Genomic DNA, 25,670 nt, shown 5'->3' on the forward strand with positions numbered 1-25,670 from the left:
CATCCAGATAAACGATCAAAAATTTATCCAGATACTTCCGGAAAATGTCATGCATAAAGGACTGAAAAACTGAAGGTGCATTAGAGAGCCCAAATGGCATCACCAAGTACTCAAAATGACCTTCGGGCGTATTGAATGCGGTTTTCCATTCATCTCCTTGCTTAATGCGCACAAGGTTGTACGCACCACGAAGGTCTATCTTGGTGAACCACTTGGCACCTTCAATCCGGGCAAACAAGTCTGACAACAACGGCAAAGGATACTGAAATTTGACAGTGATCTTATTCAAAAGCCGATAGTCAATACAAGGCCTCAAAGATCCGTCCTTTTTAGCCACAAAAAAGAATCCCGCACCAAGAGGGGAAGAAGAAGGACGGATATGCCCCTTCTCCAGAGACTCCTTGATATATGAACGCATCGCGGTATGTTCAGGTACCGACAGATTAAACAGTCTTCCCTTAGGAAACTTACTGCCTGGAATCAAATCTATTGCACAGTCACATTCCCTATGAGGAGGCAATGCACTTGACCTAGACTCGCTGAAGACATCCTGATAATCAGACAAATACGCCGGAACTTCCGAAGGCGTAGAAGTAGCAATAGACACGGGCAGGGAATCTCCATGAATTCCATGACAGCCCCAACTTGACACTGACATTGCCTTCCAGTCCAAGACTGGATTATGGGTCTGTAACCATGGCAACCCCAAAACAACCAAATCATGCATCTTATGCAGAACAAGAAAACGTATCACCTCCCGATGTTCAGGAGTCGTGCACATGGTAACCTGTGTCCAAAACTGCGGCTTATTTTCTGCCAATGGCGTAGCGTCAATACCCCTAAGAGGGATAGGATTTTCTAATGGCTCAAGAACAAAACCGCAACGCTTGGCAAATGACAGATCCATAAGACTCAGGGCAGCACCTGAATCTACAAACGCCACGACAGGATACGATGACAGTGAGCAAATCAAAGTTACAGATAGAATGAACTTAGGTTGCAAATTACCAATGGCGACAGGACTAACAACCTTAGTAAGACGCTTAGAGCATGCTGAGATAACATGTGCAGAATCACCACAGTAGTAACACAAGCCATTCTGGCGTCTATGAATTTTCCGCTCATTTCTAGTCAGGATTCTATCACATTGCATTAAATCAGGTGCCTGTTCAGATAACACCATGAGGGAATTTGCGGTTTTGCGCTCCCGCAACCGCCGGTCAATTTGAATCGCCAGGGCCATGGAATCATTCAGACCTGTGGGAATGGGAAAACCCACCATCACATTCTTAATGGCTTCAGAAAGGCCATTTCTAAAATTTGCAGCCAATGCACACTCGTTCCACTGGGTCAGCACGGACCATTTCCGAAATTTTTGGCAATACACCTCAGCCTCGTCCTGGCCCTGAGACATAGCCAGCAAGGCTTTTTCTGCCTGAATCTCAAGATTGGGTTCCTCATAAAGCAAACCGAGCGCCAGAAAAAAACGCATCAATATCAGCCAATGCCGGATCTCCTGGCGCCAGCGAGAAAGCCCAATCCTGAGGGTCGCCCCGTAAAAAAGAAATAACAATTTTCACTTGCTGAGCAGAGTCTCCAGAGGAACAGGGTCTCAGGGACAAAAACAATTTACAATTATTCCTGAAATTTCTAAACTTAAATCGGTCTCCGGAAAACAGTTCAGGAATCGGTATCTTAGGTTCTGACATAGGATTTCTGGTAACATAATCTTGTATGCCCTGCACACGAGCAGCAAGCTGGTCCACACTTGTAATCAAGGTCTGGACATTCATGTCTGCAGCAATCACAAGCCACTCAAAGGTAAAGGGGAAAAGAAAAAAAAAAAATGAGAGAGAGAAAAAAAAACTCAGAACTTTCTTTCTTATAATCCCACTTCTGCAATGCATTTAACATTTAGTACTGGCCTGGCAAACTGTTATGACCCCAATGGCGAGGGTCTCAGAGATATCAGCAAGTCTGCAAAGTACAAAAATCCAGCTCATAGGGCAGTGATAACTGGGTTGACCATATATCTACTCCTAACGCCAACCCTAGAAGTAGCCGGGGAACATGCCTACGTTGGTCGCTAGATGTCTCGCGCCAGCCGGAGAGCTAACTACCCCTAGAAGAGGAAAACAAAGACCTCTCTTGCCTCCAGAGAAAGGACCCCAAAAGTAGGATACAAGCCCCCCACAAATAATAACGGTGAGGTAAGAGGAAATGACAAACACAGAGATGAACTAGGTTTAGCACAGAGAGGCCCACTTACTAATAGCAGAATATAGTAAGATAACTTATATGGTCAACAAAAACCCTATCAAAAATCCACGCTGGAGATTCAAGAACCCCCGAACCGTCTAACGGCCCGGGGGGAGAACACCAGCCGCCCTAGAGCTTCCAGCAAGGTCAGGATACAGATAATATACAAGCTGGACAAAAAATGCAAACAATAACGAATTGCAAAAAGCAAAAAAGCAGACTTAGCTTAATCAAGCAGGAACCAGGATCAGTAGACAAGAGCACTACAGATTAGCTCTGATATCAACGTTGCCAGGCATTGAACTGAAGGTCCAGGGAGCTTATATAGCAACACCCCTGACCTAACGACCCAGGTGAGCATAAAAGGAATGACTGACAAACCCAGAGTCAAATCACTAGTAGCCACTAGAGGGAGCCAAAAAGTAAATTCACAACAACCAAGTGACTTGCATAGTTAGGACTTATTGCCTAGCAGGAAATACCGGTGACCCTCATTAGGGCCTGTGTAACGATCTGAGTCGCTTAAAGAGAATACAACAGTGACGGGCCTGATAGTAAGAGTGACGCTGTTTAAGCTGAAACATAAAGCCTAAGCATTGCTGAGCAACTGTAATTTACTTGCTAGATAATAGGGACAGTGTATATGTGATGACCCCGCACCTGCCACCCCCCCCCCTTGACGGCACTATTACGTCAGACGGATCACGTAATGCGGTCTACCCACTTTCACCAACCTGAAGTTGTGCACCCCCTGGGGACACATGTCAGCTTGGTACAGTTTTACCCAGACACCCACTGTCCCCACGGGCCCAGGAAGGCACGAGGAGTGAGAGGATGTGGCCCACGCAGTCACTGGTGTGGCACCACTTTCGCTCACAACCCTGACAGGCCGAGAGGCGCCTTTCACTAGCACCAGTGAAACATTACATGGTTAGCCCGGTAGGAATGCCACTAATTCCTCGTTAGATATAAGCCCAGTCCATTAACGGGATTACATTGTTCCAGAAACCAGTCCTGATAGTATTGAAAGTTAAACCGAGAAACGGATGTGTGGATTCATGGATTGAGGTAAAAGATCAAATCAAGGTTAAAGTATACATTTAGCTGCCTTAAGGGCACACTACACAATGTACTTTATACACAATGGTTATATATTTACAAAGGTCAGATATGCAAATACAATAGCGGTAGGAAACAAGATATAAGCAGATGGATGATGTCAATTACCAGGTTGAGGTTTGACTATGGGTTTGTTAGGCCATGGGCTGACAGATGGCTCCTAGGTCCTTCACAGCTTGTTTCTCGACTTGCCCCCACTTTCAAAGTGAACCGCAAGCATAACAGAGAGGAGGACCTTATGGCCTACTATCCTTTATCTCTTTTGGGTCACTCCCCTCCTGTCTTCTGGGCTGAACTTAAATCTCCTCCCCTTGCCTCTAGCAGCTAAAAACTCCAAAACCTAAGATGAGGCATAACTCTTTAATGGATGGTCCTAGTGAGGCTGTTTTGGCGCCATAGGATCCTGCCAGGAGAATAAACACATCTATCTTGTTCTTATTAGTCATTCTAAGTATCTCCCCTCCCTGGGATGCTAGAAAAGATAGAAACCCTGGAAGGAGTTTGGTCCTTACCAGAGATCTCGAAAATATAACCGGTGTGTGGCCAGGACATACGATAAGTCCATATTCTCCTTATGAAATCATAGCTGTCTGAACAAAGCAGTTAGACCGCATGGTCTGGATCTACAGGGGGTCTTCCTGTTCTAGTTAGTTGGTGGGGGTGTGAATTCCTTCTTTGAAGCCGAAAAGCTGGGCCCCCTGCTGAGCCAGCTGTCTTGTTACAGCTGCATGTTTTCAGGAAGATTGTAAGCTGTCAATAAATCCCTCCATCCTTCACACCACCCCCCTTTAGAGGGTGCTAGGGGGCAGCACTTCCCGGTGTTCTCCTGAACGCCCGTCCGCAACCTCGCCTCATCGGAATAACACGGTCCTTCTTGAGGTGAATGGCGAAGTGGTACTACTGGAGCATAAAGCTCCAGTGTAGCAACCTCTCATTCATTCATTCCGGATATGATGTGCAACCAGCTGAGGGAGCTGTGGTTCGTTTCCACGGTGAATTGTCATCTGTACAAGTATGGCTGCAGAAGCTGCAGAACTCCCACAACTGTCAGACATTCCTTCTCCATCGTATAGCTGGACAACTCGCTGAGCAGGAGCTTCTGGCTCAGGTACTGATCAGGGTGTTCTTGGCCTATAGAATCGACCTGGCTGAGCACAGCACCAAGGCCACTGGCATCGGTCTGTACTAGTACTGAGAAGCTGGCTGGAAAGGGTGGTCTTCACCTGCCGGGAGGCCGTCTCACAATCATTTGTCTACAGTGGAAGACAGTTCTCATAATAATCCCTTTACAACAAAAACTTTATTGATTAAAAGAACCCACAATTGGTTCACACCACAAAAATTGACTAAATGAAAACGCAAAAACCGTGCTCATACAAAAAACTTAAAAGTTGGGGTATACTAGGTGTCCCTGGTGCATGAAACTATGCTCACACCTGCCTACCTGCGGAGGTTGGCACCCTAGGAGGGAACATTGTGGCACCCCCGCTCTGCGATGGCTATCCCTAGGGACCCTATTACACCCTAACGCCACTAGGGAATCCCTCTATCCAGGATTTATGGGGACCCCTATCACTAGACATAGATATCTACTATGCTAAAGGAACCCAAGGCCCCAACACATTAAAACCAATGGAAGAACACATCAGGCAAATTCATGGCACTATGGTGCAGAAATATCTCACTTGTATTTATACAGCACCTGATAGTGATAAATGATTCACACAAAAAAGAAATCTCTCACTAGTGTTGCACCTGATAGTGCTCGATAGTTCACATCAATATCAGGTCAGCTATAGACGTTACTCCAAAAGTCTTAGACCTTATTTATCTGATACACCCCCCAAATACAATAGTTAATATCCTAGAGTGAATATAGGGGCAATCACATTCAAATGCCCATTGGCTATACAGATCCACCCAGTCACTCGGATTTTGAAGTACCAGAAAAAGCAACAGGGTTCACATAACACAAAAAGGAGTAACAGATATTCCATAACCCATCAGATGCATGTTGATACTCATCTCCTTCCACCCGCCATTTGCCAGATATAGCGCCTGAACGCATTTCGCCCCTCTAGGGAATGTGAATGGATCTTCAGGATGGAGACCCTTGAGCCAAAAGGGATCAATGAACAGTTGTCCTTTACTTGTTTTTATACCCAGCTCTAGAAAGAGAAAATGTATGTGAGGACCTTGGCATTTATGAATACTGATGTTAATTCCAATTCTTGTTGAGGCTTCTTTTTAATAGGGGCTACATAGATCATTATGTGAGATTTGATATATAGTCCCTCCTTATACTTACCATAGAAATAAGCCAATGCGCTCACCCAGAGGAGAAAATCCTCTCTCCCAAACCCCCTCCCCACTTGTTCCTTATCGTAAGTTTATATGTGATAAATGGGATATATCAGATAGTGGTAGGGGTACTAAGAGGATACATAATGGAGATATATCTAGACATTGATGGGGGAAATAAGAATGTATATATATTGGTGTAGACATGAGAAGTGATCTCTATTCCTGTTTACATAATTAAGTAGATATAAATACTTGGTGTTTGACTTATCTGAGACGGCGACACTAATATAGCCGAGTCTCTGCTGTTAATATGATTGTTGCGCCCTGTTTTAGTTTGCGCTGTGAAGATTGATGGTGGGTCTGTGGGAGGAGCCTGTGGAACCATCTGAGTCTGCGCTTTTGGGGATAGGTGATGCCCATAGAGTTGGCGTCACGATGGAAATAGACCGGATAGAGCATCGGCCAATCTGAGCATGTGCAACCTATTAAGTACCGCGATAAGTCTCTGTGGCGGTGACCCGCGATGACAAGCGGGCTTGCGTTCCACGGCATAGTGCTGATGAATCTGAGCATACGCCGAGGTTTGGCGCGAGCATGAGATCAAGGGTACCTGGAAGTGGAACTGAGGTACGGGACAGAGGATTGGAGGCAGATATATTGTGGTTCACCTGCTACTGAGGTATTGGCTGCATGACGTTTGCGCTCCAACTGGAGCAAGCGTCCCTGAGCTACGTGGGGCGGATGTGCTATGACGTCTAACAGATGGTGATTGGTGATCGGTCTGAGCGCAGACAGGGTGGTAGGTATAAATGGAGGGTGGATCATCATTATTAGTTTAGCTACTACACCACATTGGGACACATGATATCTTTGAATCGGGCCTCCTGATGAGCCTAGAGTGTCAAAACACGTTGAGGCGCTATATCTGGCAAATGGTGGGTGGAAGGAGATGAATATCAACATGCATCTGATGGGTTATGGAATATCTGTTACTCCTTTTTGTGTTATGTGAACCCTGTTGTTTTTTCTGGTACATCAAAATCCGAGTGACTGGGTGGATCTGTATAGCCAATGGGCATTTGATTCTGATTGCCCCTATATTCACTCCAGGATATTAACTATTGTATTTGGGGGGTGTATCAGATAAAAAGGGTCTAAGACTTTTGGAGTAACATCTATAGCTGACCTGATATTGATGTGAACTATCGAGCACTATCAGGTGCAACACTAGTGAGAGATTTCTTTTTTGTGTAAATCATTTATCACTATCAGGTGCTGTATAAATACAAGTGAGATATTTCTGCACCATAGTGCCATGAATTTGCCTGATGTGTTCTTCCACTGGTTTTAATGTGTTGGGGCCTCGGGTTCCTTTAGCATAATAGATATCTATGTCTCATGCTCGGCTCTCAGCTGCGGACAGGTCAGGGATGCTCGGTTATCAGCTCGGCTGCGGACAGGTGTCAGGGATGCCCGGTTATCAGCGCGGCTGCGGACAGGTGTCAGGGATGCTCGGTTATCAGCATGGCTGAGGGCAGGTGTCAGGGATGCCCGGTTATCAGCATGGCTGCGGACAGGTGTCAGGGATGCCCGGTTATCAGCATGGCTGCGGACAGGTGTCAGGATGCTCGGTTATCAGCATGGCTGAGGGCAGGTGTCAGGGATGCCCGGTTATCAGCACGGCTGCGGACAGGTGTCAGGGATGCTCGGTTATCAGCATGGCTGAGGGCAGGTGTCAGGGATGCCCGGTTATCAGCACGGCTGCGGACAGGTGTCAGGGATGCTCGGTTATCAGCACGGCTGAGGGCAGGTGTCAGGGATGCCCGGTTATCAGCATGGCTGCGGACAGGTGTCAGGATGCTCGGCTCTCAGCACGGCTGCGGACAGGTGTCAGGGATGCCCGGTTATCAGCATGGCTGCGGACAGGTGTCAGGGATGCTCGGTTATCAGCATGGCTGCGGACAGGTGTCAGGGATGCCCGGTTATCAGCATGGCTGCGGACAGGTGTCAGGGATGCTCGGTTATCAGCACGGCTGCGGACACGTGTCAGGGATGCTCGGCTCTCAGCATGGCTGCGGACAGGTGTCAGGATACTCGGCTCTCAGCACGGCTGCGGACAGGTGTCAGCATGGCTGCGGACAGGTGTCAGGGATGCTCGGTTATCAGCATGGCTGCGGACAGGTGTCAGGGATGCCCGGTTATCAGCATGGCTGCGGACAGGTGTCAGGGATGCTCGGTTATCAGCATGGCTGCGGACAGGTGTCAGGGATGCTCGGTTATCAGCATGGCTGCGGACAGGTGTCAGGGATGCTCGGTTATCAGCATGGCTGCGGACAGGTGTCAGGATGCTCGGTTATCAGCACGGCTGAGGGCAGGTGTCAGGGATGCCCGGTTATCAGCACGGCTGCGGACAGGTGTCCGGATGCTCGGTTATCAGCACGGCTGCGGACAGGTGTCAGGATGCTCGGTTATCAGAATGGCTGCGGACACGTGTCAGGATGCTCGGTTATCAGCACGGCTGCGGACAGGTGTCAGGATGCTCGGTTATCAACATGGCTGCGGACACGTGTCAGGATGCTCGGTTATCAGCACGGCTGCGGACAGGTGTCAGGATGCTCGGTTATCAGCATGGCTGCGGACAGGTGTCAGGGATGCTCGGTTATCAGCATGGCTGCGGACAGGTGTCAGGATGCTCGGTTATCAGCATGGCTGCGGACAGGTGTCAGGATACTCGGCTCTCAGCACGGCTGCGGACAGGTGTCAGGATGCTCGGTTATCAGCACGGCTGCGGACAGGTGTCAGGATGCTCGGTTATCAGCACGGCTGCGGACAGGTGTCAGGATGCTCGGTTATCAACATGGCTGCGGACACGTGTCAGGATGCTCGGTTATCAGCACGGCTGCGGACAGGTGTCAGGATGCTCGGTTATCAGCATGGCTGCGGACAGGTGTCAGGGATGCTCGGTTATCAGCATGGCTGCGGACAGGTGTCAGGATGCTCGGTTATCAGCATGGCTGCGGACAGGTGTCAGGATACTCGGCTCTCAGCACGGCTGCGGACAGGTGTCAGGATGCTCGGTTATCAGCACGGCTGCGGACAGGTGTCAGGATGCTCGGTTATCAGCACGGCTGCGGACAGGTGTCAGGATGCTCGGTTATCAGCATGGCTGCGGACAGGTGTCAGGATACTCGGCTCTCAGCACGGCTGCGGACAGGTGTCAGGATGCTCGGTTATCAGCACGGCTGCGGACAGGTGTCAGGATGCTCGGTTATCAGCATGGCTGCGGACAGGTGTCAGGATACTCGGCTCTCAGCACGGCTGCGGACAGGTGTCAGGATGCTCGGTTATCAGCACGGCTGCGGACAGGTGTCAGGATGCTCGGTTATCAGCACGGCTGCGGACAGGTGTCAGGATGCTCGGTTATCAACATGGCTGCGGACACGTGTCAGGATGCTCGGTTATCAGCACGGCTGCGGACAGGTGTCAGGATGCTCGGTTATCAGCATGGCTGCGGACAGGTGTCAGGATGCTCGGTTATCAGCACGGCTGCGGACAGGTGTCAGGATGCTCGGTTATCAGCACGGCTGCGGACAGGTGTCAGGATGCTCGGTTATCAGCATGGCTGCGGACAGGTGTCAGGATACTCGGCTCTCAGCACGGCTGCGGACAGGTGTCAGGATGCTCGGTTATCAGCACGGCTGCGGACAGGTGTCAGGATGCTCGGTTATCAGCACGGCTGCGGACAGGTGTCAGGATGCTCGGTTATCAACATGGCTGCGGACACGTGTCAGGATGCTCGGTTATCAGCACGGCTGCGGACAGGTGTCAGGATGCTCGGTTATCAGCATGGCTGCGGACAGGTGTCAGGGATGCTCGGTTATCAGCATGGCTGCGGACAGGTGTCAGGATGCTCGGTTATCAGCACGGCTGCGGACAGGTGTCAGGGATGCTCGGTTATCAGCATGGCTGCGGACAGGTGTCAGGGATGCTCGGTTATCAGCATGGCTGCGGACAGGTGTCAGGATACTCGGCTCTCAGCACGGCTGCGGACAGGTGTCAGGATGCTCGGTTATCAGCACGGCTGCGGACAGGTGTCAGGATGCTCGGTTATCAGCACGGCTGCGGACAGGTGTCAGGATGCTCGGTTATCAGCATGGCTGCGGACAGGTGTCAGGATACTCGGCTCTCAGCACGGCTGCGGACAGGTGTCAGGATGCTCGGTTATCAGCACGGCTGCGGACAGGTGTCAGGATGCTCGGTTATCAGCACGGCTGCGGACAGGTGTCAGGATGCTCGGTTATCAACATGGCTGCGGACACGTGTCAGGATGCTCGGTTATCAGCACGGCTGCGGACAGGTGTCAGGATGCTCGGTTATCAGCATGGCTGCGGACAGGTGTCAGGATGCTCGGTTATCAACATGGCTGCGGACAGGTGTCAGGATGCTCGGTTATCAGCACGGCTGCGGACAGGTGTCAGGATGCTCGGTTATCAGCATGGCTGCGGACAGGTGTCAGGGATGCTCGGTTATCAGCATGGCTGCGGACAGGTGTCAGGATGCTCGGTTATCAGCACGGCTGCGGACAGGTGTCAGGATGCTCGGTTATCAGCACGGCTGCGGACAGGTGTCAGGATGCTCAGTTATCAGCACGGCTGCGGACAGGTGTCAGGGATTGCTGGTTCTCGTGACACCTGCGCCTGACGGACGTAACTGATGTGATGGGGCTATCACGGACTCTGCGGGTCAGCTGACTACACAGAAGGGCGGGGCATCTGAAACAGAAGCTCACAGTGGGCGTGGCACAGTGAGGAATATAGGGGGAGTGGTGATTATGTGGGCGGTATTTACTGGAGCGGGGGTGCGGTCTGTTAGCGCCACACCTTCTCTGTTGGGGGGAACAGTGCAGTCTCCGCCCAGTTCCTGGTTCGGGTCACCCTGTATCATGTCCGAGATGCTGAATGGAGACTTGTCAGCTCCGGCGAAAGCCCAGACGTTCAGCCAGTGTCGGAACTCCTTCTACGAGCAGACGTACAAGGTGCTGTATTGTGTGCGGTGTGGGCTGCTGCTGTCACGCCTCCGTCCGGTAACTTACAGCTGGAGGCGCGGCGGTAATAAGTGGGTCACGGTCCGGACGCTTGTCCCCTCACGGTCCGGACGCTTGTCCCCTCACGGTCCGGACGCTTGTCCCCTCACGGTCCGGACGCTTGTCCCCTCACGGTCCGGACGCTTGTCACCTCACGGTCCGGACGCTTGTCACCTCACGGTCCGGACGCTTGTCACCTCACGGATCCCGGCTTGTGCACTGACCCGTCACAGCCGTTTTGTGCTCCGCATTATTACAGCTGTGAGGAGCTATCAGAGTCCGTAAAGTGTCGGGTCCGGGAGGGGAAGGCATTCCAACAAGACTGCCCATGACTGTGCCACCTGCTGCACCCACATAGTGTGCGGGTGTTATGGGGAGCTCCGCATACATATAGTCCGAACCACCGGATTCAAGTTAGTCTGCAGTTAGCTATTAGTTATTAGTTAGCTATTCGATTTTCCATGCATGGGGAATTATACATAGAGTGGATATTGTTTGGGTAAAATTTTGATCAGGACTTTGAGATGTTTATTTTGCCTACTTGTGGTCCTGGGTTATTCACATAAATCTCTTTTGTCGCACATAATCAAACGCACTCAATCGTACGTAAGTTCAATTTGAAAAGAGGTACCCTGGACCACTAGCACTCAAAATGACCAGCTCAAGGTCCTGAACAATATTTGCCAAAAAAAATATCAAGTCTATGTGTAGTTCAGAAGTTATTCACGTAAATCGCTTATGTCGCGAATAAACAAACGCACTCAATCGTACGTAAGTTCAATTTGAAAATAGGTACCCAGGACCACTAGTACTCAAAATGACCGGCTCAATGTCCTGAACAATATTTGCCAAAAAAAATATCAAGTCTATGTGTAGTTCAGAAGTTATTCACGTAAATCGCTTATGTCGCGAATAAACAAACGCACTCAATCGTACGTAAGTTCAATTTGAAAAGAGGTACCCTTGACCACTAGTACTCAAAATGAACATATCAATGTCCTAAACAATATTTACCAAAAAAAATATCAAGTCTATGTGTAGTTCAGAAGTTATTCACGTAAATCGCTTATGTCGCGAATAAACAAACGCACTCAATCGTACGTAAGTTCAATTTGAAAATAGGTACCCTGGACCACTAGCACTCAAAATGACCAGCTCAATGTCCTGAACAATATTTGCCAAAAAAAATATCAAGTCTATGTGTAGTTCAGAAGTTATTCACGTAAATCGCTTATGTCGCGAATAAACAAACGCACTCAATCGTACGTAAGTTCAATTTGAAAATAGGTACCCTGGACCACTAGCACTCAAAATGACCAGCTCAATGTCCTGAACAATATTTGCCCAAAAAAATATCAAGTCTATGTGTAGTTCAGAAGTTATTCACGTAAATCGCTTATGTCGCGAATAAACAAACGCACTCAATCGTACGTAAGTTCAATTTGAAAATAGGTACCCAGGACCACTAGTACTCAAAATGACCGGCTCAATGTCCTGAAAAATATTTGCCAAAAAAAATATCAAGTCTATGTGTAGTTCAGAAGTTATTCACGTAAATCGCTTATGTCGCGAATAAACAAACGCACTCAATCGTACGTAAGTTCAATTTGAAAAGAGGTACCCTGGACCACTAGTACTCAAAATGAACATATCAATGTCCTAAACAATATTTACCAAAAAAAATATCAAGTCTATGTGTAGTTCAGAAGTTATTCACGTAAATCGCTTATGTCGCGAATAAACAAACGCACTCAATCGTACGTAAGTTCAATTTGAAAAGAGGTACCCTTGACCACTAGTACTCAAAATGAACATATCAATGTCCTAAACAATATTTACCAAAAAAAATATCAAGTCTATGTGTAGTTCAGAAGTTATTCACGTAAATCGCTTATGTCGCGAATAAACAAACGCACTCAATCGTACGTAAGTTCAATTTGAAAAGAGGTACCCTTGACCACTAGTACTCAAAATGAACATATCAATGTCCTAAACAATATTTACCAAAAAAAATATCAAGTCTATGTGTAGTTCAGAAGTTATTCACGTAAATCGCTTATGTCGCGAATAAACAAACGCACTCAATCGTACGTAAGTTCAATTTGAAAATAGGTACCCTGGACCACTAGCACTCAAAATGACCAGCTCAATGTCCTGAACAATATTTGCCAAAAAAAATATCAAGTCTATGTGTAGTTCAGAAGTTATTCACGTAAATCGCTTATGTCGCGAATAAACAAACGCACTCAATCGTACGTAAGTTCAATTTGAAAATAGGTACCCTGGACCACTAGCACTCAAAATGACCAGCTCAATGTCCTGAACAATATTTGCCCAAAAAAATATCAAGTCTATGTGTAGTTCAGAAGTTATTCACGTAAATCGCTTATGTCGCGAATAAACAAACGCACTCAATCGTACGTAAGTTCAATTTGAAAATAGGTACCCAGGACCACTAGTACTCAAAATGACCGGCTCAATGTCCTGAAAAATATTTGCCAAAAAAAATATCAAGTCTATGTGTAGTTCAGAAGTTATTCACGTAAATCGCTTATGTCGCGAATAAACAAACGCACTCAATCGTACGTAAGTTCAATTTGAAAAGAGGTACCCTGGACCACTAGTACTCAAAATGAACATATCAATGTCCTGAACAATATTTACCAAAAAAAATATCAAGTCTATGTGTTGTTCAGAAGTTATTCACGTAAATCGCTTATGTCGCGAATAAACAAACGCACTCAATCGTACGTAAGTTTAATTTGAAAATAGGTACCCTGGACTACTAGCACTCAAAATGACCAGCTCAATGTCCTGAACAATATTTGCCAAAAAAAATATCAAGTCTATGTGTAGTTCAGAAGTTATTCACGTAAATCGCTTATGTCGCGAATAAACAAACGCACTCAATCGTCCGTAAGTTCAATTTGAAAATAGGTACCCTGGACCACTAGCACTCAAAATGACCAGCTCAATGTCCTGAACAATATTTGCCAAAAAAAATATCAAGTCTATGTGTAGTTCAGAAGTTATTCACGTAAATCGCTTATGTCGCGAATAAACAAACGCACTCAATCGTACGTAAGTTCAATTTGAAAAGAGGTACCCAGGACCACTAGTACTCAAAATGAACAAATCGATGTCCTGAACAATATTTACCCAAAAAAATATCAAGTCTATGTGTAGTTCAGAAGTTATTCACGTAAATCGCTTATGTCGCGAATAAACAAACGCACTCAATCGTACGTAAGTTCAATTTGAAAAGAGGTACCCTTGACCACTAGTACTCAAAATGAACATATCAATGTCCTGAACAATATTTACCAAAAAAAATATCAAGTCTATGTGTAGTTCAGAAGTTATTCACGTAAATCGCTTATGTCGCGAATAAACAAACGCACTCAACCGTACGTAAGTTCAATTTGAAAAGAGGTACCCTTGACCACTAGTACTCAAAATGAACATATCAATGTCCTGAACAATATTTGCCAAAAAAAATATCAAGGCTATGTGTAGTTCAGAAGTTATTCACGTAAATCGCTTATGTCGCGAATAAACAAACGCACTCAATCGTACGTAAGTTCAATTTGAAAATAGGTACCCTGGACTACTAGCACTCAAAATGACCAGCTCAATGTCCTGAACAATATTTGCCAAAAAAAATATCAAGTCTATGTGTAGTTCAGAAGTTATTCACGTAAATCGCTTATGTCGCGAATAAACAAACGCACTCAATCGTACGTAAGTTCAATTTGAAAATAGGTACCCTAGACTACTAGCACTCAAAATGACCAGCTCAATGTCCTGAACAATATTTGCCAAAAAAAAATCAAGTCTATGTGTAGTTCAGAAGTTATTCACGTAAATCGCTTATGTCGCGAATAAACAAACGCACTCAATCTAACAAATTTTGCCCCAAAAATTCAGAACTCTATGTATTTTTGAAGAATTATACAAAATATGCTAACTCCACATGTGAAACATTTTATCGGTACCTCACTGTTTGCTATCACAACTTACTTGAAGTTTCCATAAGGGCTTAACCCACTAATCTATGGTTAATTCAAGGGTTGTTGAACAGATGCTAAGTTTGTGTGTGAAATTACACTTAATAAAGTTTTATGTCATCAAATTATTTATATGTAATTGTATCGTCATTCTTAACCTTTTTTTAACTTTACATAGTGGTTCTTGTGTAGACATGGGGGTCAGTGGGTGCTCTCGTCCGCTGTCCCGACCACCTTTACAAAGACAGCATGGACCATGGCTCATCCCAACTGAACGCCCGACCTCCTCAACAGTGGGTGGAACACTACTCATACAACACAGGGTGACGGAATCACAATATTAAGACTTTCTGGGATCTCCAAACAATTAATGGCATATATCACACAACCAGCAAAACACAAAATGTAACAGGCAACAGTTTCTCACCCTTCCACTGGCTCACCAGGGAGTATAACATCCATTCATCAGAGCTTCCAGGGCTACTTACTCCAAGCCAGCAGCACCCCGCTTTCGGCGGGCACCCACCGAGAACGGAATAATGCCAGATTTAGGAATCTGACTGAGTACCGCAAATTCTGTAGTCAGGTGACTGGATTGTCCCAAGATGGATACCATCCTTATGTAGTCTTTGATCTCTCATCCGAATCCTTGCATTCGATGCTAAAGTCCATTTAGTCTTATAATCCATGTTCGGTTATGGCCTGCCAATCGGATCCGCAGATCAAAAATTGGTACCATGCAGCAAGAGAGAGTTGGTCACTGGACAGTCCTTCTATACCCCTGAGCTCTCAATTCAGACTTGGGTCTTCATGATTGGTGGAATAAGAGTGTGCTAGATTGGCTAGATTCCAAGCCGCAAACATAATATCCTTAGTACTAATGGTGTCTAACAGAGATGAAATAGAGTCAGCTAATTTACATAGAATCGAGCAATACAATGAAAGGTTAGCATAATTGATTTATACGAGTCTGTGACCTTCCCTGGCAAAGGTAATTACATGAGTCAACAGGAACTGTAAACCTAGACTCCTAAAGGTACCTTCACATTAAGCGACGCTGCAGCGATAGCGACAACGATGCCGATCGCTGCAGCGTCGCTGTTTGGTCGCTGTAGAGCTGTCACACAGACCGCTCTCCAGCGACCAACGATGCCGAGGTCCCCGGGTAACCAGGGTAAACATCGGGTTGCTAAGCGCAGGGCCGCGCTTAGTAACCCGATGTTTACCCTGGTTACCAGCATAAAATGTAAAAAAAACAAACAGTACATACTTACATTCGCGTCCCCCGGAGTCCGCTTCCTGCACTGACTGAGCGCTGGCCCTAACAGCAGAGCGGTAACGTCACCGCTGTGCTGTACTTTCACTTTCACTTTACGGCGCTCAGTCAGTGTGGGAAGCGGACGCCGGGGGATGCGAAGGTGAGTATGTAGTGTTTGTTTTATTTACATTTTACACTGGTAACCAGGGTAAACATCGGGTTACTAAGTGCGGCCCTGCGCTTAGTAACCCGATGTTTACCCTGGTTACCAGTGTAAAACATCGCTGGTATCGTTGCTTTTGGTGTCAAACACGACGATACACGCCGGTCTGACGACCAAATAAAGTTCTGAACTTTGTTCAACGACCAGCGATATCACAGCAGGATCCTGATCGCTGCTGCCTGTCACACTCAACGATATCGCTATCCAGGACGCTGCAACGTCACGGATCGCTAGCGATATCGTTTAGTGTGAAGGTACCTTTAAGGTACCGTCACATTAACGCTAAGTTCACACGTTGCAGAATTGCCGCGGAAATTTCCGCGGCAATTCTGCGCCTCCTGCCGCGGGAATATCGCATGCAGAATTAGCATGCATATACCCGCAGAAAACTAGCGTTTTGCAAGCATAATTAGCTTGCAGAATGCTAGAGTTTTCCAAGCGATCTGTAGCATCGCTTGGAAAACTGACTGACAGGTTGGTCACACTTGTCAAACAGAGTGTTTGACAAGTGTGACCAACTTTTTACTATAGATGCAGCCTATGCCGCATCTATAGTAAAAGATAGAATGTTTAAAAATAATAAAAAAAATTAAAAAAATGGTTATACTCACCTGCAGACCTCAGCGCCGTCCGTTCCTATAGCTGTTGTGCGGTGAAGGGCCTGAGATGACGTCATTGGTCGCGTGAGCGGTCACATGCGGTCTCGCGACCAATCACAAGACACTGACGTCATCGCAGGTCCTTCACCGCCCAGCAGCTATAGGAACCGAAGCGGCAGCGTGCAGCGGAGAGGCTGGAAGACTGCGGGGGACATCGAGGGTGAGTATATCGATATTTTTTATTTTTATTCTTTTATTTTTTACCAATTATATGGTGCCCAGTCCGTGGAGGAGAGTCTCCTCTCCTCCACCCTGGGTACCAACCGCACTTGATCTGCTTGCTTCCCGCATAGTGTGCACAGCCCCGTGCGGGAAGTAAGCAGATCAATGCACTCCTATGGGTGCAGAATCGCCGCGATTCCGCAATTTTAATGAACATGCTGCGTTTTTTTCTGGAATGCGATTCCGCTCAGGAAAAAAATGCAGCATGTGCACAAAAAATGCGGAATGCATTCTATTACATAGGATGCTTAATGTTAGCGTTTTTTTTGCGGGTTTTATAGCGTTTTTATAGCGAAAAACCGCGAAAAAAACGCAAAAAATATGCTACGTGTGCACACAGCCTTAGCGACGCTGCAGCGATACAGACAACGATCCCGATCGCTGCAGCGTCGCTGTTTGGTCGCTGGAGAGCTGTCACACAGACCGCTCTCCAGTGACCAACGATGCCGAGGTCCCCGGGTAACCAGGGTAAACATCGGGTTACTAAGTGCGGCCCTGCGCCATGTTTACCCTGGTTACCCGGGGACTTCGCATAGTTGGTCGCTGGAGAGCTGTCTGTGTGACAGCTCTCCAGCGACCACACAGCGACGCTGCAGCGATCGGGATCGTTGTCTAGATCGCTGCAGCGTCGCTAAATGTGACGGTACCTTTAGGTCGGGGTCACACTTGCAAGAAACTCGCATGAGTCTCGCACCTCGATACCCGACACTGGCGCCAGCACTCGGGACCGGAGTGTGCGGCTGCATGTATTTCTATGTAGCTGAACGCTCCAGGCCCGAGTGCCGGCGGTAGTGAAGGGTATTGAGGCGAGAGACTCGTGTGAGTTTCTCGCAAGTGGGACCCCAGCCTTGAAAGAAATATGTTTAATTTAAAAAAAATGAAAAAAAAAAATTGGTGCCAGTGAGGGAAAGCCAGCGACTGGGGGACCAATGTTTGTAGCCTGGGAAGGGGTTAATACCCATAGATCTTTCCAGGCTATTAATATCAGCTCGCAGCTGTATATTTTGCCTTTACTGGCTATAAAAATAGGGGGACCCCCCCAAAAAATGACGTTGGTGTCCCCTTATAATTTATAGCCAGAAAGGCTACGCAGACAGCTGCGGGCTGATATTCATAGCCTAGAGAGGGACCATGGATATTGGCCCCTCCTGGCTGCAAATACCAGCCCGCAGCCGCCCCATAAATGGCGCATCTGTGAGATGCACAAATTTCGGTGCTTAGCCTCTTTCTTCCCACTACCGAGTAGCGGTTGGATATGGGGTAATAAGGGGTTAATGTCACCTTGCTATTGTAAGGTGACATTAAGTCGGATTAATAATGGAGAGGCGTCAATAAGACGCCTATCCATTATTAATCCTAGAGTAGTGAAAGAGTTAAAAACAAAATAAAGACACAGCGAGAAAAATGTTAGTATTTTAGTATTATTAATTTAACCATACTTACCATACTTCAGAGCCTGCAAAAAACGTAAAATAATAAACCGTATACTCCCTGTCCGACGCAGTCCAATTAATAACGAGTGTCCCACGATGATCTCCCCCATAGAACAGTGACATCGGGTGATGTCACTGCTCTAAAGGACCTCCAGTGACACACTGACAGGAGATAATGGCTCCTGCAGTGCATCACTGAGAGGTTACTGTAGTTCACTGGTCTCACTTTATGGCAAAAGCTGCATGGGAACTTTCTCACAGCAATGCCAAAAGTGAGACTAGGGACTAGATTTTACAGTGGCGGAGGAATACAGTGCGGAAGGATACCTTCCTCCCGTCATTGTATTCCTGGAGCCCCTAGAGAGCGGTCTCATCAGCTGATGCTGCTCTCCACAGGAAATCGTCGTGGGACACTCGTGGATTTCAGCGGACAGGGAGTATATTGTTAGTTTGTTATTTTAATATTTTTTTTACAGATGACACTGGATTCGGGGAACAAAGTGACAAGTTATGGTGAGTATGTACTCTATGTTATATGTACTGTATGTCTATATGTATGTAATGTATGAATGTATTGTATGTATGTAGTATGTATCTAGTATGTATGTTGTATGTATGTGGTATGTTGTATGTATGTAGTATGTTGTATGTATGTTGTATGTAGCATGTATGTATGTATGTAGTATGTTGTATGTATGTATGTAATATGTTTGTAGTATATAGTATGTTGGATGTAGTATGTATGTTGTATGAATGTGGTATGTTGTATTTATGTTGTATGTATGTTCTATTTATGTAGTATGTTGTATGTATGTGGTATGCATGTATGTAGTATGTATGTATGTAGTATGTTGTATGTATGTATGTATGTAGTATGTATGTTTGTGTTGTTTTTTTTACAATCCACACATTAGCCGGATGATGGGACTACTACTGTCCCATCATTGGCTAATGTGTCAATCACTGTCATTGTAGCAGGCATAGCCGATGGGACTTGTCGTACCATCGGACGATGGCTGAACAAAGACACAAAGACCCCCGGAGAGGCCCGCACAGACCCCGGAGAGGCCCGCACAGACCCCGGAGAGGCCCGTACAGACCCCCAAGAGACCCGTACAGACCCCTGGCAGGCCCACAAAGACCCCCGAGAGGCCCGTACAGACCCTCAGCAGGCCCGCACAGACCCCCGACGGTCACACACAGACCCCGCCCGCACACACAGACATGCAGTCTCCGCCCACGCACCGCCCACGCACCGCCCACACTCCATTATAGTGCATCTTGACATCATTTGAGCAGCCAATCTCAGCCATGCCATTAGTTAACATGGCTAACATGCCTAACAGGATGTGCCCACACGTCTTAGGATTCTCATTGGCTGAATAGAATAAAACTAGCTCATTGCATTATGGGAACTTCTGATTCCGGTATTCGATATTGTAAAAGTATTGGAACTCAGTATCGGAACTCCGATACAGCGAATATCGGCCGCTACACGATATTGCAGTATCGGAATGCTGGAAACAAACATCACTGTCAGAAGTGCAATGGACAGTGAGCTTATTTGTCTATAAGAAGACATTAGATGTCATGGCGTGGTGTGGTTATTTTTACATTTAACATTGATAGAAAACAAAAACAAGTATGTTTCCAAATGAATAACACTCTCCTCTTTGGGCAAATTTATAAATTGTGATATAAGGTATAGCCTTTAACATATAACATAGAAAGCAGATTGTACTGTCTTCCCCTATGAAATAAGTCAAATGAATTAATTTCACAAATGACCAATTGAGACCCAAACATTATTATTCTGTGCCATTTATCATTTTCATGGAAACATACTAGGGTTACTTAGGAAATTAAAAAAAACATTCTAATGGACAATGACAGACACAACACTTAATTTGTATTCATGAAATATCAATGTTGTATTACCAAGCTAACCATGTGATTTATATTTTTATTACGTGTTCAGAGTGGCATAGGTATTTAATATTTTAATGTAAGTGTATGTAATGTTTTTTTAAGTGCTCAGTGTGCCACATTAGGGTTATAATTTAAATGTAACTGCATGCAATGTTATTACGTCACCTTTACAATGGACAACATTCCCTATCACAAAGACTATAAACATGACAACAGACCACACATTTTCATGCCTAAGCCAACTAGAACGCCAATCATACAACCCTGATGCAAGATAGCCACACAAATTTACGCCCTGCCATAGCTAACATGCACGTTGTAACGTTTCATAAACTCAAACCTGTTAGTCCAACGATGGGTATAGACTCAACCACTGAGACATAACTAAAGTCTCTTATCTGCCTTTTAAAAATCTTAATGTGACTATGGCTGCTCTTCGTACATCAAAACATTCCTAAGCCAACAACCTAAAAATTTTATGCGCATTAAAATTATCTACTGTATTTAAAATGCATGAATGGTCCACTTTTCACAATGACGCAACTCACTTTAGTTGCATTTCATAGATATTACAAGGATTGGTAACAAATAAAATTTATGTCTAATAATCAGTTTACTAAAACCATACTACTAAATCAACAACCTTGATCAGGTACATAAAACTTAATAATCCACATATTTTGAAATTATTGTCAGTGACATGAATATAATAAACATTTATAATATGTAAACTTTCTAATATTATTATCAATTAATTTAGTTTCACATACTTTGTGCCTATAATACATAGAGTATGAATATCTAGTTGAAGCACTACTTCCTTGCACACTAGCTGACAAGATGATACTTGTCAACAATATTTATACATACACTGTAGCAGTTTCGTATTAAGACAAACATTTTAAAGCAAGACCTCCAATGTCTAACCTTTTTGAGATATCAAAGCAAAAATGATTCAAAAAATTTACATTAAGCAAGTACATTTGTAAGTAAAATGTTGAGACTGATCTCATCATTTACTTTTATTCTTAAAAATATTAAAAATTTTATATACCCAAATATAAATTTAACTTTCAAACAGGACAAACACAACAACACTGAAATTCAGACTTGAGGTTACAGTGTAAGTTAACTTCAGTATGCCAATTCAACACAAATCCTTACCATGTACAGATGAAGTTCACAGACGATCCTCCATGTAGGGCCACTCTATAGCATACTTCGATGGCTTCCAAGTGAGTGTATCACATCAGAACAGCTCAGTGATGACATGGACTCTTTCAATGCCTACTATTGGTTGAGTTTCTTAAAATTTGGTCACACATGATGGTATTCTGTTTATTACCATGTGATAAGCCCCTCATTGTTTCTACAAGACTCTAAAGGCCCCGTCTCACTTAGCGACGCTAAAGCGATCCCGACAACGATACGACCTGTCAGGGATCGTTGCTGCGTCGCTATGTGGTCGCTGGTGAGATGTCAAACAGTGAGATCTTCCCAACGATCGCTGCTGCGATCTCACTGTTTGACATCTCACCAGCGACCTTTAGCGACCTGTACAACGATGTCACATGGGAGCTATTATGACGATTCAGTGTCTGAGTCGTCAACGAGGTCGTTGGTAAGGTGTCAAACACAGCGATGTGTGCTACCCAGCGGGACCTCAACGATCAAAAAAAGGTCCAGGCCATTCCGACACGACCAGCGATCTCACAGCAGGGGCCGGGTCGCTGCTACGTGTCACACATAGCGAGATCGCTACTGAGGTCGCTGTGGCATCACAAAACTTGTGACTCAGCAGCGATCTCGCTAGCGATCTCGCTTAGTGAGACGGGGGCTTAAGGAGTCTAGGTTTACAGTTCCTGTTGACTCATGTAATTACCTTTGCCAGGGAAGGTCACAGACTCGTATAAATCAATTATGCTAACCTTTCATTGTATTGCTCGATTCTATGTAAATTAGCTGACTCTATCTCATCTCTGTTAGACACCATTAGTACTAAGGGTACCGTCACACATTGAAATTTTCATCGCTGCGACGGCACGATCCGTGACGTCGCAGCGATCGCATGAATATCGCTCCAGCGTCGTAGACTGCGGTCACACGTTGCAATCACGGCGCTGGAGCGATGCCGAAGTCCCCGGGTAACCAGGGTAAACATCGGGTAACTAAGCGCAGGGCCGCGCTTAGTAACCCGATGTTTACCCTGGTTACCAGCGTAAACGTAAAAAAACAAACAGTACATACTCACCCGTCGGTGTCCTTCAGGTCCCTTGCCGTCTGCTTCCTGCTCTGAGTGCAGCCGTACAGTGAGAGCAGATCGCAGCACCGCTGTGATCTGCTCTCACTTTCCGGCCGGCACTCAGAGCAGGAAGCAGACTGCAAGGGACCTGAAGGACACCGACGGGTGAGTATGTACGGTTTGTTTTTTTACGTTTACGCTGGTAACCAGGGTAAACATCGGGTTACTAAGCGCGGCCCTGCGCTTAGTTACCCGATGTTTACCCTGGTTACAAGCGAAGACATCGCTGGATCGCTGTCACACACAACGATCCAGCGATGTCAGCGGGTAATCAAGCGACGAAAGAAAGTTCCATACGATCTGCTACGACGTACGATTCTCAGCAGGATCCCTGATCGCTGCTGCGTGTCAGACACTGCGATATCGTAACGATATCGCTAGAACGTCACGAATCGTACCGTCGTAGCGATGGAAATTTCAATGTGTGACGGTACCCTCAGGATATTATGTTTGCGGCTTGGAATCTAGCCAATCTAGCACACTCTTATTCCACCAATCATGAAGACCCAAGTCTGAATTGAGAGCTCAGGGGTATAGAAGGACTGTCCAGTGACCAACTCTCTCTTGCTGCATGGTACCAATTTTTGATCTGCGGATCCGATTGGCAGGCCATAACCGAACATGGATTATAAGACTAAATGGACTTTAGCATCGAATGCAAGGATTCGGATGAGAGATCAAAGACTACATAAGGATGGTATCCATCTTGGGACAATCCAGTCACCTGACTACAGAATTTGCGGTACTCAGTCAGATTCCTAAATCTGGCATTATTCCGTTCTCGGTGGGTGCCCGCCGAAAGCGGGGTGCTGCTGGCTTGGAGTAAGTAGCCCTGGAAGCTCTGATGAATGGATGTTATACTCCCTGGTGATCCAGTGGAAGGGTGAGAAACTGTTGCCTGTTACATTTTGTGTTTTGCTGGTTGTGTGATATATGCCATTAATTGTTTGGAGATCCCAGAAAGTCTTAATATTGTGATTCCGTCACCCTGTGTTGTATGAGTAGTGTTCCACCCACTGTTGAGGAGGTCGGGCGTTCAGTTGGGATGAGCCATGGTCCATGCTGTCTTTGTAAAGGTGGTCGGGACAGCGAACGAGAGCACCCACTGACCCCCATGTCTACACAAGAACCACTATGTAAAGTTAAAAAAAGGTTAAGAATGACGATACAATTACATATAAATAATTTGATGACATAAAACTTTATTAAGTGTAATTTCACACACAAACTTAGCATCTGTTCAACAACCCTTGAATTAACCATAGATTAGTGGGTTAAGCCTTTATGGAAACTTCAAGTAAGTTGTGATAGCAAACAGTGAGGTACCGATAAAATGTTTCACATGTGGAGTTAGCATATTTTGTATAATTCTTCAAAAATACATAGAGTTCTGAATTTTTGGGGCAAAATTTGTTAGATTGAGTGCGTTTGTTTATTCGCGACATAAGCGATTTACATGAATAACTTATGAACTACACATAGACTTGATATTTTTTTTGGCAAATATTGTTCAGGACATTGAGCTGGTCATTTTGAGTGCTAGTAGTCTAGGGTACCTATTTTCAAATTGAACTTACGTACGATTGAGTGCGTTTGTTTATTCGCGACATAAGCGATTTACGTGAATAACTTCTGAACTACACATAGACTTGATATTTTTTTTGGCAAATATTGTTCAGGACATTGAGCTGGTCATTTTGAGTGCTAGTGGTCCAGGGTACCTCTTTTCAAATTGAACTTACGTGCGATTGAGTGCGTTTGTTTATTCGCGACATAAGCGATTTACGTGAATAACTTCTGAACTACACATAGACTTGATATTTTTTTTGGCAAATATTGTTCAGGACATTGAGCTGGTCATTTTGAGTGCTAGTGGTCTAGGGTACCTATTTTCAAATTGAACTTACGGACGATTGAGTGCGTTTGTTTATTCGCGACATAAGCGATTTACGTGAATAACTTCTGAACTACACATAGACTTGATATTTTTTTTGGCAAATATTGTTCAGGACATTGAGCTGGTCATTTTGAGTGCTAGTGGTCCAGGGTACCTCTTTTCAAATTGAACTTACGGACGATTGAGTGCGTTTGTTTATTCGCGACATAAGCGATTTACGTGAATAACTTCTGAACTACACATAGACTTGATATTTTTTTTGGCAAATATTGTTTAGGACCTTGAGCTGGTCATTTTGAGTGCTAGTGGTCCAGGGTACCTATTTTCAAATTGAACTTACGTACGATTGAGTGCGTTTGTTTATTCGCGACATAAGCGATTTACGTGAATAACTTCTGAACTACACATAGACTTGATATTTTTTTTGGCAAATATTGTTCAGGACATTGAGCCGGTCATTTTGAGTGCTAGTGGTCCAGGGTACCTATTTTCAAATTGAACTTACGTACAATTGAGTGCGTTTGTTTATTCGCGACATAAGCGATTTACGTGAATAACTTCTGAACTACACATAGACTTGATATTTTTTTGGGCAAATATTGTTCAGGACATTGAGCTGGTCATTTTGAGTGCTAGTAGTCCAGGGTACCTATTTTCAAATTGAACTGACGTACGATTGAGTGCGTTTGTTTATTCGCGACATAAGCGATTTACGTGAATAACTTCTGAACTACACATAGACTTGATATTTTTTTTGGCAAATATTGTTCAGGACATTGAGCCGGTCATTTTGAGTGCTAGTGGTCCAGGGTACCTCTTTTCAAATTGAACTGACGTACGATTGAGTGCGTTTGTTTATTCGCGACATAAGCGATTTACGTGAATAACTTCTGAACTACACATAGACTTGATATTTTTTTTGGCAAATATTGTTCAGGACATTGAGCTGGTCATTTTGAGTGCTAGTAGTCCAGG

At 45.4% G+C, this 25,670-nt stretch overlaps 1 protein-coding gene across 3 annotated transcripts in view; it reads left to right on the forward strand.

Annotated features, from left to right (window-relative positions):
* The window catches only part of RAB37 (RAB37, member RAS oncogene family), a 155,001-nt gene that overhangs the window by 30,137 nt on the left and 99,194 nt on the right, over positions 1 to 25,670 (forward strand). Inside the window, exon 1 of one of the 3 annotated variants that reach the window (XM_077251484.1) lies at positions 10,494 to 10,717. The exons of the other annotated variants lie outside the window; for them this stretch is intronic. Coding sequence (XP_077107599.1) covers positions 10,514 to 10,717 — 204 coding nt within the window. The 5' untranslated portion in view covers positions 10,494 to 10,513. Of the gene's footprint in view, positions 1 to 10,493; positions 10,718 to 25,670 lie in introns of those variants that run through there. 3 annotated transcript variants of the gene reach the window in all.

This window comes from Ranitomeya variabilis, chromosome 4, assembly GCF_051348905.1.
Source record: "Ranitomeya variabilis isolate aRanVar5 chromosome 4, aRanVar5.hap1, whole genome shotgun sequence".
Taxonomy (NCBI): Eukaryota; Metazoa; Chordata; class Amphibia; order Anura; family Dendrobatidae; genus Ranitomeya; species Ranitomeya variabilis.